At 39.4% G+C, this 17041-nt stretch overlaps 1 protein-coding gene across 6 annotated transcripts in view; it reads left to right on the top strand.

Moving 5' to 3' along the window:
* The first annotated feature begins 1428 nt into the window (after nt 1–1428).
* SLC7A6 (solute carrier family 7 member 6) overlaps nt 1429–17041 on the top strand; it is a 37946-nt gene continuing 22333 nt past the window's right edge. Inside the window, exons 1-7 of one of the 6 annotated variants that reach the window (XM_033070168.1) lie at nt 1666–1751; nt 4349–4460; nt 5214–5391; nt 5902–6465; nt 10265–10390; nt 12157–12301; nt 14656–14779. In XM_033070168.1, the coding sequence (XP_032926059.1) occupies nt 5385–5391; nt 5902–6465; nt 10265–10390; nt 12157–12301; nt 14656–14779 (966 nt within the window). In that variant the 5' untranslated portion in view covers nt 1666–1751; nt 4349–4460; nt 5214–5384. The other 5 variants (XM_033070166.1, XM_033070171.1, XM_033070170.1 and 2 more) reach the window with 5 other exon arrangements.

Raw genomic sequence — 17041 nt, 5'->3', positions numbered from 1 at the left:
AACACATCTCTAGAATGGCTAAACACTATTACCATATAATGACTGCTTTCTGGTTCATGTTATCTTTGGAACAACAATCAAGTTTCGTATTGTAAGGATTCGATTATATTCTGGGGATGTCATCTATGTTTTTATCTTCTGTCAGTGCTGTGTAAGTGGCTTAAAAACAAAGAAGTCACCTATCAGGGCTGTTAAGCTCCCAGAAGGCAGCAGACTGGTTTTGTTTGCTGCTTTGCAACACTGTCAGTAGCTCTAGCAGGTAATACATTTAGTATAGTTTGTGTTTGACAAAAGCCAAACAAAGAGTTGAGACAAACGTAATTAAAGAGCTGAGATGATCAGGCTCCTGCAAATAAGAGTTTGTTTTGCTATGGTGCTTTATAGATCAGAAATAAAGTCTAATGTAATTATCTTCTTCATGTGCACTTAAAAAGCCAACTTTTAGCAAAAAAAATTATATACTTTCTTAATTAATTTTTATCCAAACACAATGTAATGAATATCTGGAGATACAGAGGAGTGCAGCAATTGCTTGGTAGCCTGATTGTCTCTGTGACAACGAAGAAAAACAACTCCTTGATAAAACACACAACCTTTGAGAGGGGAACCAGAACGAAAATCAGACATGCAACCTTGTGGCGATAGAATTAGCCTCCACTATTGCATTTACTGGCACATTTATGGGTATCACAGCGTGTAGTTTGCCTTTCCCTCTTCTTTTATGGCTTTTTGATTTTTATTTGCCCCTAAGGGGAAGAGAGGAGTAATTAAATTGTTTAGAGTGAGACTATTCTGTCTCCTGAGCCCTGCTGTCCTTTGAGACACTGACCTTCCCTTTGCCTTGCAGGGAGCAGCAAAAGGCAACAAAAGAACATGAAGAGGGGGCTGCGGCCTGGGATTCATTGGCTTAGGTTAAAAAAATTAATCTGCTAGAGAAAGACAAGAAAGCTTTCATTACACCCCAGATAAATCTGCTGAATGGCCAATTCCTTACTGTTATACACAGACACCATGGGACACTTTTGAATTACATGTATTTTAACGAAGCCAAATTTGGGGTGCAGCTATGCCCCTCTCGGAGGCTGGAGCACACCGATGGTACCGTTCTTATTTTCATTTCCTTATCTGCTATGACCAGCGCATAGCACCTATGCAGTAGAAACCCAAAATATCACCAGATTTTGGGGTTTCCACCCTCTCAGGCCCCTCAGTCTCGAGCCTGAGGTTCTTTCAGGTGTAACTCATGTGTAACTCGTGTGGGTGTGACTTTGTGCAGCGTCAGGGGATCCAGGAGAGCTCCGCGGCCCCCAGGCCCTGAGGCAGCGGGTGGGCCAGGGCCCCCAGCCCGGGCCAGGGAAGGCGCCGTGCCTCTCCAGGGCCACCAAACAGCCCTACAGCCAGCGCTACAGCTCTCCATCCTGCCCTTCCCAGAAAGGGGCGGGCTCTGGTCCCCCCGCCCCGTCTGGCGGCGGGAGAGCGATCGCCGCTCCCCTCACCGCAGCGGAGGGGCCGGCGGGAGCTCGGCGGGGCAGGGGGGAGCTCCGGCCCTGCAAACACCTCCCTGCGCACCAGCGGGTGCCGCAGCGTCCCGCGCAACCCCCGCGGAACCGGGCGGGCTGCCGATCACGCCGAAAGTACCGGCTCGGTGCCGGGGGAGGGGCGAAGAGGGCACGGAGGCGGAGATGCTGGCGGCGCCATCGCATGGTGGGGTGGCAAGGCAGGAGCATCCGAGACGGCTCTGCGGACCAGAGGTAACGCGGTTCCGACCCGCGAGCCCGGATGGGGTTTGGCTTTCTTACCTGCTCTCCTTCTGATCCCTTCACGTTTAGGCGGGCGGGGAGCGGCCTCAGTGCAGGAACTACCGGCGACAGCGCCTGCCCGGCAGAGCATCTGGGGCGGCGGCTTTGGCGGCTCGGGCTGCAGCAAGATAAAGCCATGTGTGTTTCTGTATTGTCTCTAAAGGGCTCCCTCACTCTGACAGCCCCTCCTGAGGCGTATGCCTGCCGCTACTTCCTTCCCGAGGCTGTCCGCAATGCTCGCAGTCTGTGTGAGCCTCGCCTGTTTTATAGGAGCGGAGCGGCCTCCCCGAGCAGCAGGGACAGCTCTGCGGGGATCGCCCTGCGGCGGGACCCCTCAGGGGCTCGGGCCGGCCGCCACAGCCCCTGCGTGCCCCTGATGGGGACTCGAGGTGGCTCTTCTTGGGGGGTGGTGCGGTAATTAGTGGCAGGGCACTGAAGGTTTAGGGAAACCCTCAGGTCTGCACACCTTTACTCGCTGGCGTTTAGTAGCGCTTTTGATTGTTTTACGTGTTTTTAATGTGATCAGGTGCCACCTAAAGAGTACACACAGGTGTAGCATGTGCCTTTTGGCATATTTTTCCTCCTTTTAAGACGTTTCTGCTTTTCTGCCCCAACATGAAAAATAAGGTGAATTACTTTAAAAAACTGTTGTTCCTTCTGTCTTTACCCGAGGCTTGTATAAATTTCACCAGATGTTCCTCTCACTGCAGCAGCATCGTACATTCCCAGCCTAAATCAAGACTGATCAAAGAACTTACTTCTTTTTTTTTTCCTTGGAAATATGAAGATAATGAAAAATACGAAAAAATACGAAAATATGACTTACTACCATCTGATAAACTATCAAGTTAAAAAACTGTCCTAGTAACTTCTCTTTCATACTTTTTTACTTGATAAACATACCTTGTCCTTTTTTAAAAAAAAAACAGATGCTACAACCAATTCTATTTGATCAAAAGTTTCTTGGTAGGATTTTTTTTTATTGTGCTGTAGGTAGTGTGTTTGTATATGCAGGAACAAAAGAGTTGAACGAGTTGAAGACCAGATCTTTACATTGGGAATTGTTTTTGTTGCACAGGCTTCCTGTCTGTCAGAAAATCATATCCTGGAGAAGCTGTAAGCCTTTCCCATGTAAACGTTCAGACTATGAGGTGCCTAAATACATACATTGCAATGAATAAATATTTCTGAGACTTTCAGCCTTTGCTGTGTTGGTGCCTCCTGCCTGGAGACTTTGATGCTGTTTGCCTGTATAGAGGAATCTTGCTCATAGGGCCAATCATTGTGTTCAGAAGTAGGAGTCATATCTGGTATATGTGAATAGCCAAAGTGTGTATGTAAAGCTGTGCTACAATGAGAGTTGCTTTATGCAATCAAGAACTGAGCAAGAAGCAAGAACACCAGAAATCTTTGCTAATGGGCAGATATTATATAAAAGCACAGCAAACACAGTGTGCTTTCAGCAGTTTGGTACTTCGCCTTGGTCATAAATCACTTGCAGGTTCATCCTAGGTCGAGCAACTGACGACTGTTCTGCTCAGTGGGAGAAAGGGGATCTTAGCAGATGGTTCCTCTTTTCCCTCCCCTTAAAGAAGGGCCACCCTGTAATGCAGTATTGGTACATTGTTATTTGCATATTAACCTTCAGCAGCTCCTCTGGTACCTGGTTGCAGTGTGATCGGTCTTACCAGAAGATATATTTTTTATGAAACAGTGAAATGATCCTAGCTTCAGGTCACTGTCCTGGTTTCTTATCATAGCTTTCTATATCAGTAGCAGAGTAGTTTTGGTGAAAAAAAATAAATCTACATATATCAGCAAAAAGATTCCTCACAGCTGCAGTGATCAGCAAAAAAAGAGTTGAAGACAATGTTGCACAAGAGTGAGCGATGAGGAAATCCACATCTTGGTTAGCTTGTGTGAAAGCAGAGCCCTGCATTAGCCATAGCACTCATGTGGCTGGGCTTTGGCAGCATTAGATTGTTCTGATAGTATTTTTAGTGGCAGTATATTAGGATTATTGCATGTTAAAAAATGTATACTATTTGTCTCTGGTTCTCCTCCTCCAAACCTCTCTTCTGTTTCCACTGAAATAATTATTTTGTGACAGAATCATAGATTTTAATATATGTGTTTTTTCTCTGACATAACTTTCGTTTTCTCTAGTCTCTGCTTTCCCTCCTCCTTGGTAAGTTTTTTCCCAATTGGTCAAAGCCACAGATTCTGATTTCACTTAAAATTAAATTAAGTACTTGGAAGAAAAAACCTGCTAGCAGGTTTAACGTGGTATAACGCATCACGTGACTCCAGCAGATAAACAACTCCTACCCTGAAGGCTTTAAAACGCACAGAAAACAAACAAGACTAGAGAACAGAATGAAGTATCCAGTCTTCAGTGAGGTGTTGTACACACCTTCAGACAAATCGTAGCTCTTAGCAGATTCCCAAAAATTGGGAATAGCAAAGCAGGCTGGAGGGGAATAAGGAGAATTGGAGGACAAAACAAGCTAGGTTGAGAGATAACTGTGATTGTTCTTTCCTGGGTGCAGATAGTAGGGAAGAAACAGTCAAGGCCATCAGTAACAACACTGTATAGAACTGCAAATCGTGCTGCTGACTGAGGTGGAGGCACCTGGACAGTGACTGAGCCTGTAGTCGCAGGTAATTAAATGCCCCTCTGAACTGTGGACAATGAGGTAAATCTGCTCTTTATGCCAAACTGGCTCTACGTTAACGCACCAGCTTTGATGTGATTTGAATCATTTAGTTGACTTAAATCATCAAAATGCATGAGTATTCCAAGTAATGTGTGAATGCTGATCAATTTGTACTTTGGAAGATGTTCAGGAGGAAATGAGAATGATGATTAGGCTATGTGAGTTAGGGGTGTCTGGTCAGATTTTCTGTGCTTCAGTACACAAATGTTTGCTTTATGATAAAGGAGGAAAGGTGTGCCTGCAAGATCTTGTATGTTCATATGTTACTAGAGCCACATGGAGTTTGGGTGACTGCATGTTGACCTTTCACAATTCCCATATTCAGGTTTTTTGTTCTCTCAGTTGCCAAGTTTATTGTTATAGTTAGAAAACCTTTTGTAAAATTAGTGTTTCCTCCAAAAAAAAGCACAAAATCCACTCTACACTAGATTAGCTGCTTTATTCTAATTGACCCAGATTTTCAGTTTTTTTCTCTTCTATGGTAAATGGCTGAAGTATACACTAAAGGTTTAATCAGGAGCAGGGCAAATGAATAGTCATGAAATGAGTTCTGGTAGATATGTAGGGCCTGTTCTTTGTGCAGCTGATAAGACAGTAATCTTAAACTTGTGTAAAATTATTCTAATGGGTCTTATTTGGAATTATTGATGTCTTCTTGTGTTAAGAGGTTTTATTTACAGTAACTTGCTTTTGGAAGGCATGGAGCATCTTCTGGAGACTTCAGAAGAAGGTCACTCTCTTCCAGTCAGTCAGTTCTGAAGCAGAGGAAACACTTTACTTCCTGTGTCCTTAGAACCATTGAGATCTGGAAACAGTTCTGGGAGGGAGCAAATTGTGGTGTCAGAAGTCAAGGGCTGGCTCAAGGACAATGTGGAGTGAGCACCTCTGCCTATATCCCTTAGCAAGAGCCCTCAGTGCATTGATAAGATGTTACTAGATCACTCATAAATTACCTGTGTAAGCACAATAATTGGATTGGTATTTTTAGTATTGCAGTACATCTGCGTTCATGCTCAGAACTTCCACCCTGGTCTTGTGGTGCTTCCTTGTCTATAACATCTCACTGTCCTTCTGGTCTTCTCAAGATAGGATTCCTGTAATTCTGTCCTTCCTATAGTTTTGTTTGTTTGCTTTCCTAATGGTAGAAGTTCCTCTCTCATCCTAAGTTACATAGAAATTTGTCTCTTGGTTTGTCTGTGTTGGTTCTGCCGTTTAACTGTGCGTGAATTTGACTTTGTGTAAAGAAAAACAACATGAAGCAACAAAAGGAAATATCTTAATTTATACTTGTAAATCATGGGGTAGAAAGGTGGAAAGAAGATTTTGCAAGAAAGTCCTGGGATAAAAAATTTATAATGACTTCAGCTGTCTATATTTTGTTTTAGATTGTGATTTGGAGTCGTGGAGAATTCACAGTCTTTCCACAATGGCAGAAAGGACAGATTTTAAAAACTCACAAACTTCACTGGCTGAATACAGCCCCGTCAATAGATCAGAAAGGACAGATGGAAGTGGAAAGAAGGCTGGAGACCAAAATGCATTGCAACTGAAGAAAGAAATATCTTTAATAAATGGGATAAGCCTTATAGTAGGCAACATGATTGGTTCAGGTATCTTTGTCTCTCCCAAAGGAGTTCTCATCTACAGCAAATCTTACGGATTGTCCTTAGTAATTTGGGCAATTGGAGGGATATTTTCAGTCTTTGGAGCTCTCTGCTATGCTGAACTTGGAACCACTATTACAAAGTCAGGAGCCAGCTATGCATATATCTTGGAGTCTTTTGGGAGCTTCATTGCTTTTATTCGTTTGTGGACCTCACTCCTAATTGTTGAACCAACTAGTCAGGCAATCATTGCCATCACCTTTGCTAACTACCTAGTACAGCCTTTCTTCCCTACTTGTGACCCTCCGTATTTGGCTTGTCGTCTCTTAGCAGCTGCTTGTGAATGTAAGTATTTCTTGAAATTTACTGTGGTAAGTTTTTATCCAGGGTATGTTTTATTAAAGCATCTTACCCACACTCAGAGTTGTTGCATACTGGATCTGCAATGGTTTGAGTTACAGTGGGGAAAAGAACAATTCTAGCACATCAGTAACTTGCAGGTGTTCAGTCAGTGAATAACCATTTTCTCATTTGGAAGCAGAAAAATTTAATTCTTCCAAGCTTACTTACCTGGCAAAAATGGGTGTAAAACTGTTTTCCCTTGAGAGAGGTATTTTAAATCAAACCTCAGCATACTCTTGGTGTGGTCTCAAGAGCTATTGCAGAATGGCTCTTATGCTATAAATTCTGGTGCAGTTTGGTTTGCAATAATTTCTCAATGATTACATGGTTCAGTTACTACTCTGGTTTCAAAAAATCATTCATTCAAGATTATTCTTGGGATTAACAGTACCGCAGTATGTGTGGTAAAGTTCTCTTGAAAAGGGGAAATTTTGCATGTACATAAAATACTGAAACACTTGTATTCATATAGCCAGCTCTGTTAGTCAATATAGAGGAACAGCTACCCACACACTTCAAACTAGGACTGTTCTGCTGTAACAAAAGAATGAAACTGTAATTGAATTGTGTGTGTCTTACTTAATTTTAGGTGTTTCCTGTTAAAAGTGTTTATATACATATGTAACATTTCCAGTAAACAGTGAAAACTGTATTTCATCAAGTCTGTAGGACAGTGCTTTGTGATGTACTGATCCATAGCCATGTGCTCTGGAGCCTGTCACCTGTATTGATGTGATTTTGTATCAAAAAGCTAACACAGAACTTGGACTCTTCTACTGCCAACAATGTGCTGCAAGGATATGTGCTGCTTTTAGCTGGCTCCTTTTTCAGGAATCTGTTGGTAGAGCTCTAATATGGAAACAACAGAGGAGTAGCATGTACTTCAGATATTTGATCTCTGTAAATGGTTATGATGATTGCAGCTTCCTCTTCCATTTTTGTTATTTGTTACTGTTGACAAGCATTAACATGCTGGTTGAGGTTGAGGTAGAGGGGAAAATAATCACAAACTTCTTCCAGGAAATCTATCAGTTTAATCAGTTCTGTTCCCTCCTTCCTTCCAAATGAGTGAAGGGCCTGTAATGTCATGTTCCTTAAACAGATATTGTCCCAAGGTATCCTGGCACAAATTCAAGAGTGTGGGAGAATCTGCTCTTCCATTTAAGGTATGCCCTCACTCTGAGGGCAGTTAGCCCTTATAAAAAGGAGTTTATTAAAAAGCAAGAAATTAAGACAAAGTGATTCAATTAAAATTATTATCTAGCAGGTATAGAAAAACATTGATGTCCTCTACATTTGCTGTTCGTAAAGAGGATTTAGCACCTCTTTTTTTAGTGGAGACACATGACAGCAGGATCACTCTCAGGCAGGTGGAACAATTTGCTTTAACAGTCTGTTTTATGGTTTAAATGCTTGTTCTGCTCTGCTCTAAGTGTCAGTGCCAGGACTCACCCCAGCTCTACGGCTTCATTTAGCTGTTCAAGCTGGGACTTCTCCCTGTTCTGGCATGGCTGATGTTGTTTGTCACATTCCTAGCTCTAGATATGATTAATCCCTTAATAATGGAATTGCTGGGAGTGGAAGTCTGCACATTATTTTGGTACAGATTGTATGTGAGACTGGGTGGGTTTGTTGTGGGGTTTAGTTTTGTTGGTTTTTTTTAAATTCTAGTAGTGGTAATACTAGAACTTGTGTGAGAACAGTCTTCGTGTTATAGAGCATTATTTTGACAATCAGTTTGGCAGTGGGGTGCCATCTGGTGCTGCAGAACTAAACTTGACAGTTCTCAAATTTTAAGTGGCTAAACAATAACTAATTTGAAGAAAACAGTAATTTTAGCAAAAGAAAGAGAGATGTAGCTTATCCTGAATATTGATCATCTTTCTTTTTTTTTTCCCTTATAAGGTATCAGAGTATCATTTCATCTGAAGTAGAGACCAAGCCCTAACTCATTAATAATAATTAATTCCAATGAAAGTTGCTTTTAAAAATACAGCTGAAATAAACCCAGCAAGCGAATACTCCAGTCACTAAAACTGAAGAGCAGAGACTGAGCAGAGTTGTTTTTTTTTTTTTTCCTGAGGGCTCTTCAGGAGCTGCAGCAGTCCTGACTTTTGCAATTTGATACAACTGAGGGTTTTCTTCCCCCTCATCTTGTCATGCTTAGTTGAACCTCATCCAGCTTGTCCAGACTGTCTAACATATTATTGCTGTACTTGTCCGATCATTACCTTTCTTTTGTTACCTTTTAAAAGTTGCTGTTTTCAATTTGGTAGCTGTGCTAATCTCAATAGTATCACGGCATTCTTGGTGTATGGGAAAGAAAATAATGCATTATCTTTTTGTTTAATATTTATTTACTGTTACCTTACACCTGAAGCAGTCAAGTTTAGTTTTTATTCATGTGCATATTTAAAATAAGCAGTACAAGAAAATTCTATGGAGATAAAATGTACAGTAGTATATAAACACTTTTTCACTAGCTAGAGAGAAAACTGAGATTTGGGGGAAATACTGTTTGTAATACAGAAGTTTCAATAATATCGTGATAATTTGGCTAAGAAAAATATGTTCCAAATTAGGACTTTATTAAATAAAGAATACTGAAGATACTGAATCCTATTCAGTATACAGACCTTGATTTCAGGCAGAGGTTGTCTGGCTTTCCACTTCAGAGAAAGGTAATGAATGCAAAAGCAAAGTGTTGAGAGTCATGAGAACTGTCTTGGGAAACTTGATCATGTGAGGAAGTTTAGTCAGCAACTACAAAATATTTGTGAGATCTGAAAGTCTCTTTTCTAGTTTCATTGCAATATTGTGAAATAGGTCTAATTTATTTTGGGATAGAGGACTAAATACACTCAGAATACCCATTACTTCTTACCAGTTTGTAAAAAAAATCCAGGCTACAGTTGTATTAGCTGTAAGGCATATGCTCTTCAGAACCACAGAATGGTTTAGGTTGGAAGGGACCTTGAAGATCAGCTTGTGCCACCCCCCTGCCATGGGCAGGGACACCTCCTACTATCACAGATTGCTCCAAGCCCCATCCAGCCTGGCCTTGAACACTTCCAGGAATGGGCCACCCCCAGCTTCTCTGGGCAACCCATGCCAGTGCTTCATGACTCTCACATGGAAGAATTTCTTCATGACACCTAATCTAATCTAATCGAATCTAATCTACCTTCTTTCCGGTCAAAGCCATTACCCCTTGTCCTCTCTGTACCTGCCCTTGTAAAATCGATATATTCTCTACAATACAGTTCAGTAGAACTAGAAAACAGTACTGAATCACCTGTAACCATACTTGGCATTGCAGCTACTCCATGGAGGTTGAACTCATCCTCAACCTAACAATGAAGCATGAAAAAACCTTCTCAAACACTCTTTTAATATGTTTGCCCAAAGGAATTTCTAGATGTTTTTTCATTTATTAGAAAGATATCAGTACATTGAAGCAAATTATTCATGAAGCAGTTTCTTTAGTTTCAGAGTACAGCTGAGGAGGGGTAACATTAGGAAAATGGGTATGTAATCAGAGAAACTGTTTAAAACATCTGTTTCCTACTGTTTTGTTGGAACCAGTGTGTTTTCAGTACCTGTGTATTTGGCTTAGTTTAACCTAAGTATTGGTATAACAAGTAAGTGTGTATTTAGATTATAATTAAAAGCTTTGAAAAGTGAGTTAAACTGGGCATTGTACAAATAGTCCTGTAATTTTTCTTTTTTCTTCCTTCTCTAGGTCTTTTAACATTTATAAATTGTGCCTATGTTAAGTGGGGCACACGTGTGCAGGATGTATTTACTTATGCTAAAGTTCTTGCTCTTATTGCCATCATCATTGCTGGACTTGTGGAAATATTCCAGGGTAAGCTTGTAAAATTAAAGCAAAGGTTTGTGTTTATCAGTTAAATTGAGTGACTGATCTAAAGACTGTAAACTACCTCTGTATGTTTTATGAGATGCCTCAGTAAAAAAATTATAATACAGCCACCTTGAAAATACCAGTAATACAAATGTTAGGCATTACCATGAAACAATGTCATGAGATATCCATCTTATCTCAGTTGACTTTGAACTTGGTAAAAGAAGATAATTGATTGCTCAGCAGCATTGTGTTATTTACAGCCTGCAGTACAGAATTGAAAAGGAAGTGAAAACAGCAATACACAGAGACAGCAAAATACAGTGGGAGTGGTGAAAGTCACAAATTTCTCTAAGCAACGTGCTACTTTACAGTGAGATCAGTTGAATTTTTTTTTTTTTACAAGATCAATCTGCAGTCTGAAAGTATCTGAACTTAAAGCACAGATGTGCTAAGAGTATGTCGGTAGATTTGTGAAGCTACAGCTCTGTTTTTGCTCAAAGCCTGAGTTCTGTTATAGCTGTGGAGAATTAGAAAATGTGTGTGTTGGGAATTGTGCCTTCAAGTTAAGAAAAATTCTGAACTTAGTTTTGTTCTTAGCCCTTCATTTGGGAAGAATTTGCTGGTGTCTTAGCTTAAGAAAATTGTCCTGCTTTTAAAGCTGCTATAAAGGTCTCTCTTTCCCTGACAATGTGACAATTTATGCCCTTTGCTCTGACAGGTTGTTGTTAAAAGTTTATGAACAAGATAATTACTGTGAACCAATCAAGAATATGCATATGTTAGCACCAGGTTTAATCCTTAGCACATCTGCCCATCCCTTGTATTGTAGATACCAAGCTTGTTCACATCTTAATTTCCTGGACATTGTCTCCTTTTTCTGTTCCTAAGTCAGCAGTTACTCCACCTATGTCTGTGCCAAGGGAGTAGCAGCATCTCATTGGGATAAAAAGTAGAGAAAAGAAATAAGTACAGATATTTTAGAGGCCTCAAATACTACAGTTTTAATACTTTAGGATGCATAGTATAGGGCATATTTTGGAGGTACACAGTAACTTGCCTTTATGTTTTTGGTGGTTTTGTGTGTGTTTATATATATATATATATAGTCTGAATATATAAACTGTGATTGATGAACTTGACTTGCTTAAAGTCAAAAGATGGCACAAGTTTTCACAAGTACTGGTCCAAAAAACGTACATACACTTTTCACTTGGGAAAATTTTATCTTAACGGTAATACTTTATTCTCTGTTAATGTTTCTCAGTTTTCTATTTTTAGTAGCAAAACCTTAAACATCCATGTAGGTGTTTATGTGGAGTTTTCTCATCATAGTTATTTAAAGTAATTTGTAATCTTTGTTTTCTGCATAGGCTCAATGTTAGAAAATTTAAAAGGATATAGAAGGATAGAGTGGGTTATTTTCTAAATATATAGGTTATAAACCCCCACACTTCACCTGAGTACTACCATTGCCAATTGTTTATAGCTTAGTCTGAACTTAATGCTCCTGAACTTCTTGTGCCACTGTGGACAAACCAGGTGTTTAATTGTAGAGCAATATCATACACAGTCAATAATTTTTAATAGTTTTAAATGCCATGCTTCTTGGCTAAAACATGGAGTAGAATTGGAAAAAAGGTCATAATAAACAGATTTAAAGCAATTAGGGTTTCTGAGGTATTTTTGTAATTGTCACATTGCCACATGGTAAAATATTACTTACTGTATTTTGTTATCCTGTCCTTCATTGCATCTTTCCCACACAGGACATACATGGTACTTTAGGAACTCTTTTGCGGGATCCTCTACTGACATTGGAGAAATCTCCCTTGCTTTATATTCTGCCTTGTTTTCTTACTCTGGCTGGGATACGCTCAATTATGTAACAGAAGAAATCAAAAACCCAGAAAGGTAAATGATTTGAGTTTTCTAAATGTGGATGGTTCCCAGGTTGCTGGGTTTGTGGCTGTTATTGACTAATAAATTCTGAGCTTACACAGAAATTAGTAGAACTACTCTACTGGTGAGGTTGTGGATGGCCACTAGCAAAGATTTACTAAACTCCATTAAAAGTGAAAAAGAAATTAAAACATAAGAACAAATAAGTGTAGATGGTTGCAGGATGCTGTACTCAGTACTAGATAAGCTTTCAGTTCAAGACATTGATACTATTTATTATAATAGGTGTCAGTGTTGCAGGCTGAACAGGTAACTAGGTGTTGTCTGTGTTCAGCTGTGCAATCATTCTGATTTTCACATTTAAGAATATTAATATTTTCCATGAATTTATGCTCTAAAAGTGTGACTGACTAATCTTGCCCAGTTGTGAGTTTGTAAGCAGACATCTTTATGTTAGGATAGAATCCCCTTTGATGATTTTTACATCCTGTTATAAGCAACAGCTCAGGTTGCTACAGCTGAATGATAAAGTGTGAAGGAGGTGGGGTTTTTTTAGTTCTCTTAACTGATTCTAACTTTTGCTGTTTATTCCCTTCTGTGTTAGATATTGAGTTTTATGCTGAGCATTTATCTAACCAGAAAATTTATCTGTTAAAAAAGTGGATAAGTACTTTTAAAAAATCTAGCTATTTTTAGTTAGATTGAATTCCAGATTAACAGTTTGGTTTTTTACATCCTCTTGCAAAGATTTGATACACATATTCAGAAGACATACATTTTGTATTTTTATCAGTAATTTGGTCCTTCAAATCACATTTTTTTCTGCTGAAAAGCTTCTTTTTTGAGTATTGTTGCAATGCCTTTTCTTCTTTTTAAATTTAGTATAGTGTTCTCTGTTACTAATTTGATAGCTCTTCTATTAGATGTATTGTTTTGAAAAACAATTTTTCTCACAGGATATTTAGCTGATGAAAATGTCTTCATAATCATTTGCTCTAGATAGGTATCAATGCCTAATACAAGCTTCATTCTTGGTAGAATGGTAGCTGGTAAAGTGAACTTTTGCAGTCCGTTAATTATTTTTGACGTTATCCCTTGGCAATAATCTTGGATGATGCAAAGTCCTTAAAATGCTATTTCAGATTTTTGTTACATTGTGTAATATTTCTGAATTAAACTTTACTTCTTTTTCTTCTCTGTGCTGGGATTCACGTCTCTTACTCTGAGTGTGCAACCTGAAAGAAAAGGCAGAACTCCCAGTTACTAATTTACTGATTTATATGGAGGATTGTGGGGTATGTTTGTTTTTCTGCTGCCATGGCAGCAGACAGAAACAGCTGGACTTCTGGGCCTCAGGAAGTTTTTGAGAAAACTTTCAATGTTTTAGTCAGACTGATAATTTTTATGGTTTGGAGTTGTTTTTTTTGGAGTTTTTTTTGTTGTTGTTATAGAAAACAACGTTCATGACAAATGCACATAAATGTCTCCCTGCTGTGTTTGATTTCAAACTGGGGAAATGTGAGAATAACACTCTCAGTTCTGCTTCCCCTTTTGAAACGTTTGAATATTCCTGTGAGGTTTCAGGAAAGAATAAGGCTGAGAAACGCCAAAGCCTAACATGAAGAATCTGTTTCTGCTCTGTAGTTTCTTTCTGTGGAGCTGCACACTCAGGGCTGTGAGTTTATCTCACAGTTAACTCTTATCTGCTCACATCTGAAGGTTAGCAGTGTTTTCCTGTTACTCTTGACTTTTTTTGGTATAGCTTTCTAGACTTGTGTTTGCTGGTAAGATACACAACGTGCTGGAGCTCATAACTGTTCAGCAATTTTTGATCTGCATCTGTCAGTTTGTTCTTTGCAGTGGTGAGTGCACCTGAGAAGAACAGGTTTGGTTTAATAAATCTCCCTGCATCAGTTCCTGAAATAAGTACTGTAGGGACAGTCCATTCCCCAGGGAAAAGGAGTACAGTACCTCAGAGCTCTGCCTCTTTGGGTTCCAATTGTGGTATTTAACATGAACATTGAAATAATTTAAAGCATGTAAGTTTGAAGGCTGTTACTACAGATCTGGAAACCTTGAAGTTAGAGAATTTGAAGAGCAGCTGTAGAGAATCCCCTTCTGCACATAATTTAGGTATTACATTACTATGAAAATCAGATTTTTTTCCCAGTCTTCTATATTAGAATTTCTAGTTATAAAAGAATCCAAGCTCTGATTCCAGAGATAACTTTTTTGAAATCTTTATGCTGGCTTCATTACTTTTATATCTATTGTAAATATTACAAATAAATAACTTTAATCTGTTACTAATGGAATTTTTCTGCAGTTGTGGGTTTTGGAGTTTTGATTTTTTTTTTGTCTTACAGGAACTTGCCCCTGGCTATTGCAGTGTCTATGCCAATTGTGACTATTATCTACATTATGACCAATGTAGCTTACTATACAGTGCTGGATGCTCAGGCTGTTCTCTCTAGTGATGCTGTGGCAGTGGTAAGTTGACCAAGTGTTACAAACGAGTGTTTGAGATCATTTAAAATATCATTGGTAAGGGTATGAGCAAACACCAGATTCAGTGTTAAGCAACAGCACAGTAAGTTCATTGGCAAGATTGACTCTATTACTTATGGGATAGTTAAGGCACACCAAGGGAAAACAAGCAACAAAACCAAATACAATCCAGACAATCAAAACTAATGAACCGAGAACTATCCAGCTGTATGCGTGTGTATGTGAGAGTGTGAAGAAAGGGCAGTGAGAGCAGGGACAAACAGGAATGCAGCCCTAAAGCTTAAAAACAGACATAACAGTATTTTAACTTAACTTATGCCTTAAACTTCAGCTATAACAATTCAACAATTGAATAGCAGCACTTAGCCTAATTTACGACTTAGAACTCAGCAATTTAACAAAATAACAACACTTGGCAGCACGTAGCTTGGCTTATAACTTTACTTACAGGCCTAACATACTGAGATATCTAAGGTACTTAAACACCTAAGAAAGCAGTATTGCTCCCAGATTTGTTATTGCATATGTACACCCAGACAGAAGGAGTCAGTGCAAGCATGGTGCCTGTGAAAAATTCCCCTCAGAGGTGAGTGAAATACTCACTTCAGATGCCTTTGCATCTCCCAGCGGGCAAAGGGTCAGGCCTTGAGGAGTTACTTAATCCAGACAAATCTAAAAGCCACAGTTCACTGTCTGTCCTGATTACTGTAAAGCAACACAGGTTTTTCCCTAACAAAATTTGGAAAATACCCTCCTTAGACAGCAATAAAAATCTCCAATCCAGCCTATCCCCTAAGAGCATTCTGTGCCTGCTCTGCTGCTCCTGCCCCTTGTCCACACAGAGATTTGTACAGCTGGATGGTGAATGGGATCAGGAATTCCCCTGGGAGTCTGAAGGAGTGGTTCCCTGGGGGCTGCCCAATCGATCTTCCTGAACACAGCAAGTGGCAGCACTGCAGCGGCATTGGTGGCCAGATAAAGGAAGGGAGATGAATGCATGCACCTTACTGCACAGGTGAAACCCAGGCCTAAATTTTTGTGATTTTACATACACTTCATTGAGTTATTCTTTGAGATTGTTTTTTTTACCAAGAGTGAGGATATATTTATCTTTGAGTCCATGTATATACATTTATGTATATATACATTCTGTGCAGCTTTACATGAAATTGTAATACTCAGAACTGGACAGATGAGATTTTCCTCTCTACTATGGAAGTATCTAAACAGGGAGGAGAAAAAATGAAGACTTAAAAATTGTATAAAATCCTTAATCTAATTGCATACAGACATAGTGAGTCACCAAGAAAAGAATGAAAAAGTATGTCTGTGAGTTCCAGAGTTATTTTAGATGTTTTACTTGTTGGGGTAATTTTAATGGAACTTAAAGAATGTTACAGATTTCTGGAAATCTAAACACTTAATTCTTCACTATATCTCAGGTTTGTCAAATTAACTTTGACAATTTAAAAGCCAAACTAATGTTCTATCTAAAGGCATTTTTACTGAGGTGTCTCATCAGCTGGCTAACAATGCTCTTCTGACTGCTCCTACTTCCATCCCTTTCAGAATGGTTAGGTGAAACTGCAGTTGAAATTTAATACTTAACATGTGAACTGTTGAAGATTCCTTCTCACTGATATGAACAATTGCCCAGTTTAATGAAACTGACGTTAAACTTGATCTAAGCCATTAGCAAAGTGTGTGGGCCTCTGGAAGGATGCCTGTAGAATGGAGGAGTTGGCAGTGAGGACCTGATATGTGCACGACATGTACATTGCACTATGTGCAAAGTGAGATTGGGTTGCAGCAGGGGATTGAAGCATATGTGCTCTTGTAGTTCATCTTCTAATTTAGCCTGTTGTGAAAGGGGAGCTCCTTTGAGTGCTGAAGCTAAACTATGTGAACCTGAAAGCACCAAGTGGCAGTAATTTGGAGAATTGCTTCAAAAGTTCACTTGCAGTTCAAATTCAATTCACTTAATTGGGCGGAGGGGAAGAGTTAATGGCTGTATTTGAAAAGCCTCCTATAATACAAAATGTAAATATCTTGATGGTGAAATTTCTCTGGTTGGTGGAAGAGAATTTTATCCTCAGTGGAATCTTTAAGAAGACAGGGCATTGTATTCAGTGGATGAGTGAAAGAAAGGAGGTGAGAATTAAGCTATTCAAAAAAATCTGATTAAAACGAGCCACTTTCATCTGCTCAGGTATTCTAAACGTGATACAAGATACAGATTGCTTA

This window comes from Catharus ustulatus, chromosome 11 (assembly GCF_009819885.2).
Source record: "Catharus ustulatus isolate bCatUst1 chromosome 11, bCatUst1.pri.v2, whole genome shotgun sequence".
Classification (NCBI taxonomy): domain Eukaryota; kingdom Metazoa; phylum Chordata; class Aves; order Passeriformes; family Turdidae; genus Catharus; species Catharus ustulatus.
This window is presented reverse-complemented; position numbering and strand designations above follow the sequence as displayed.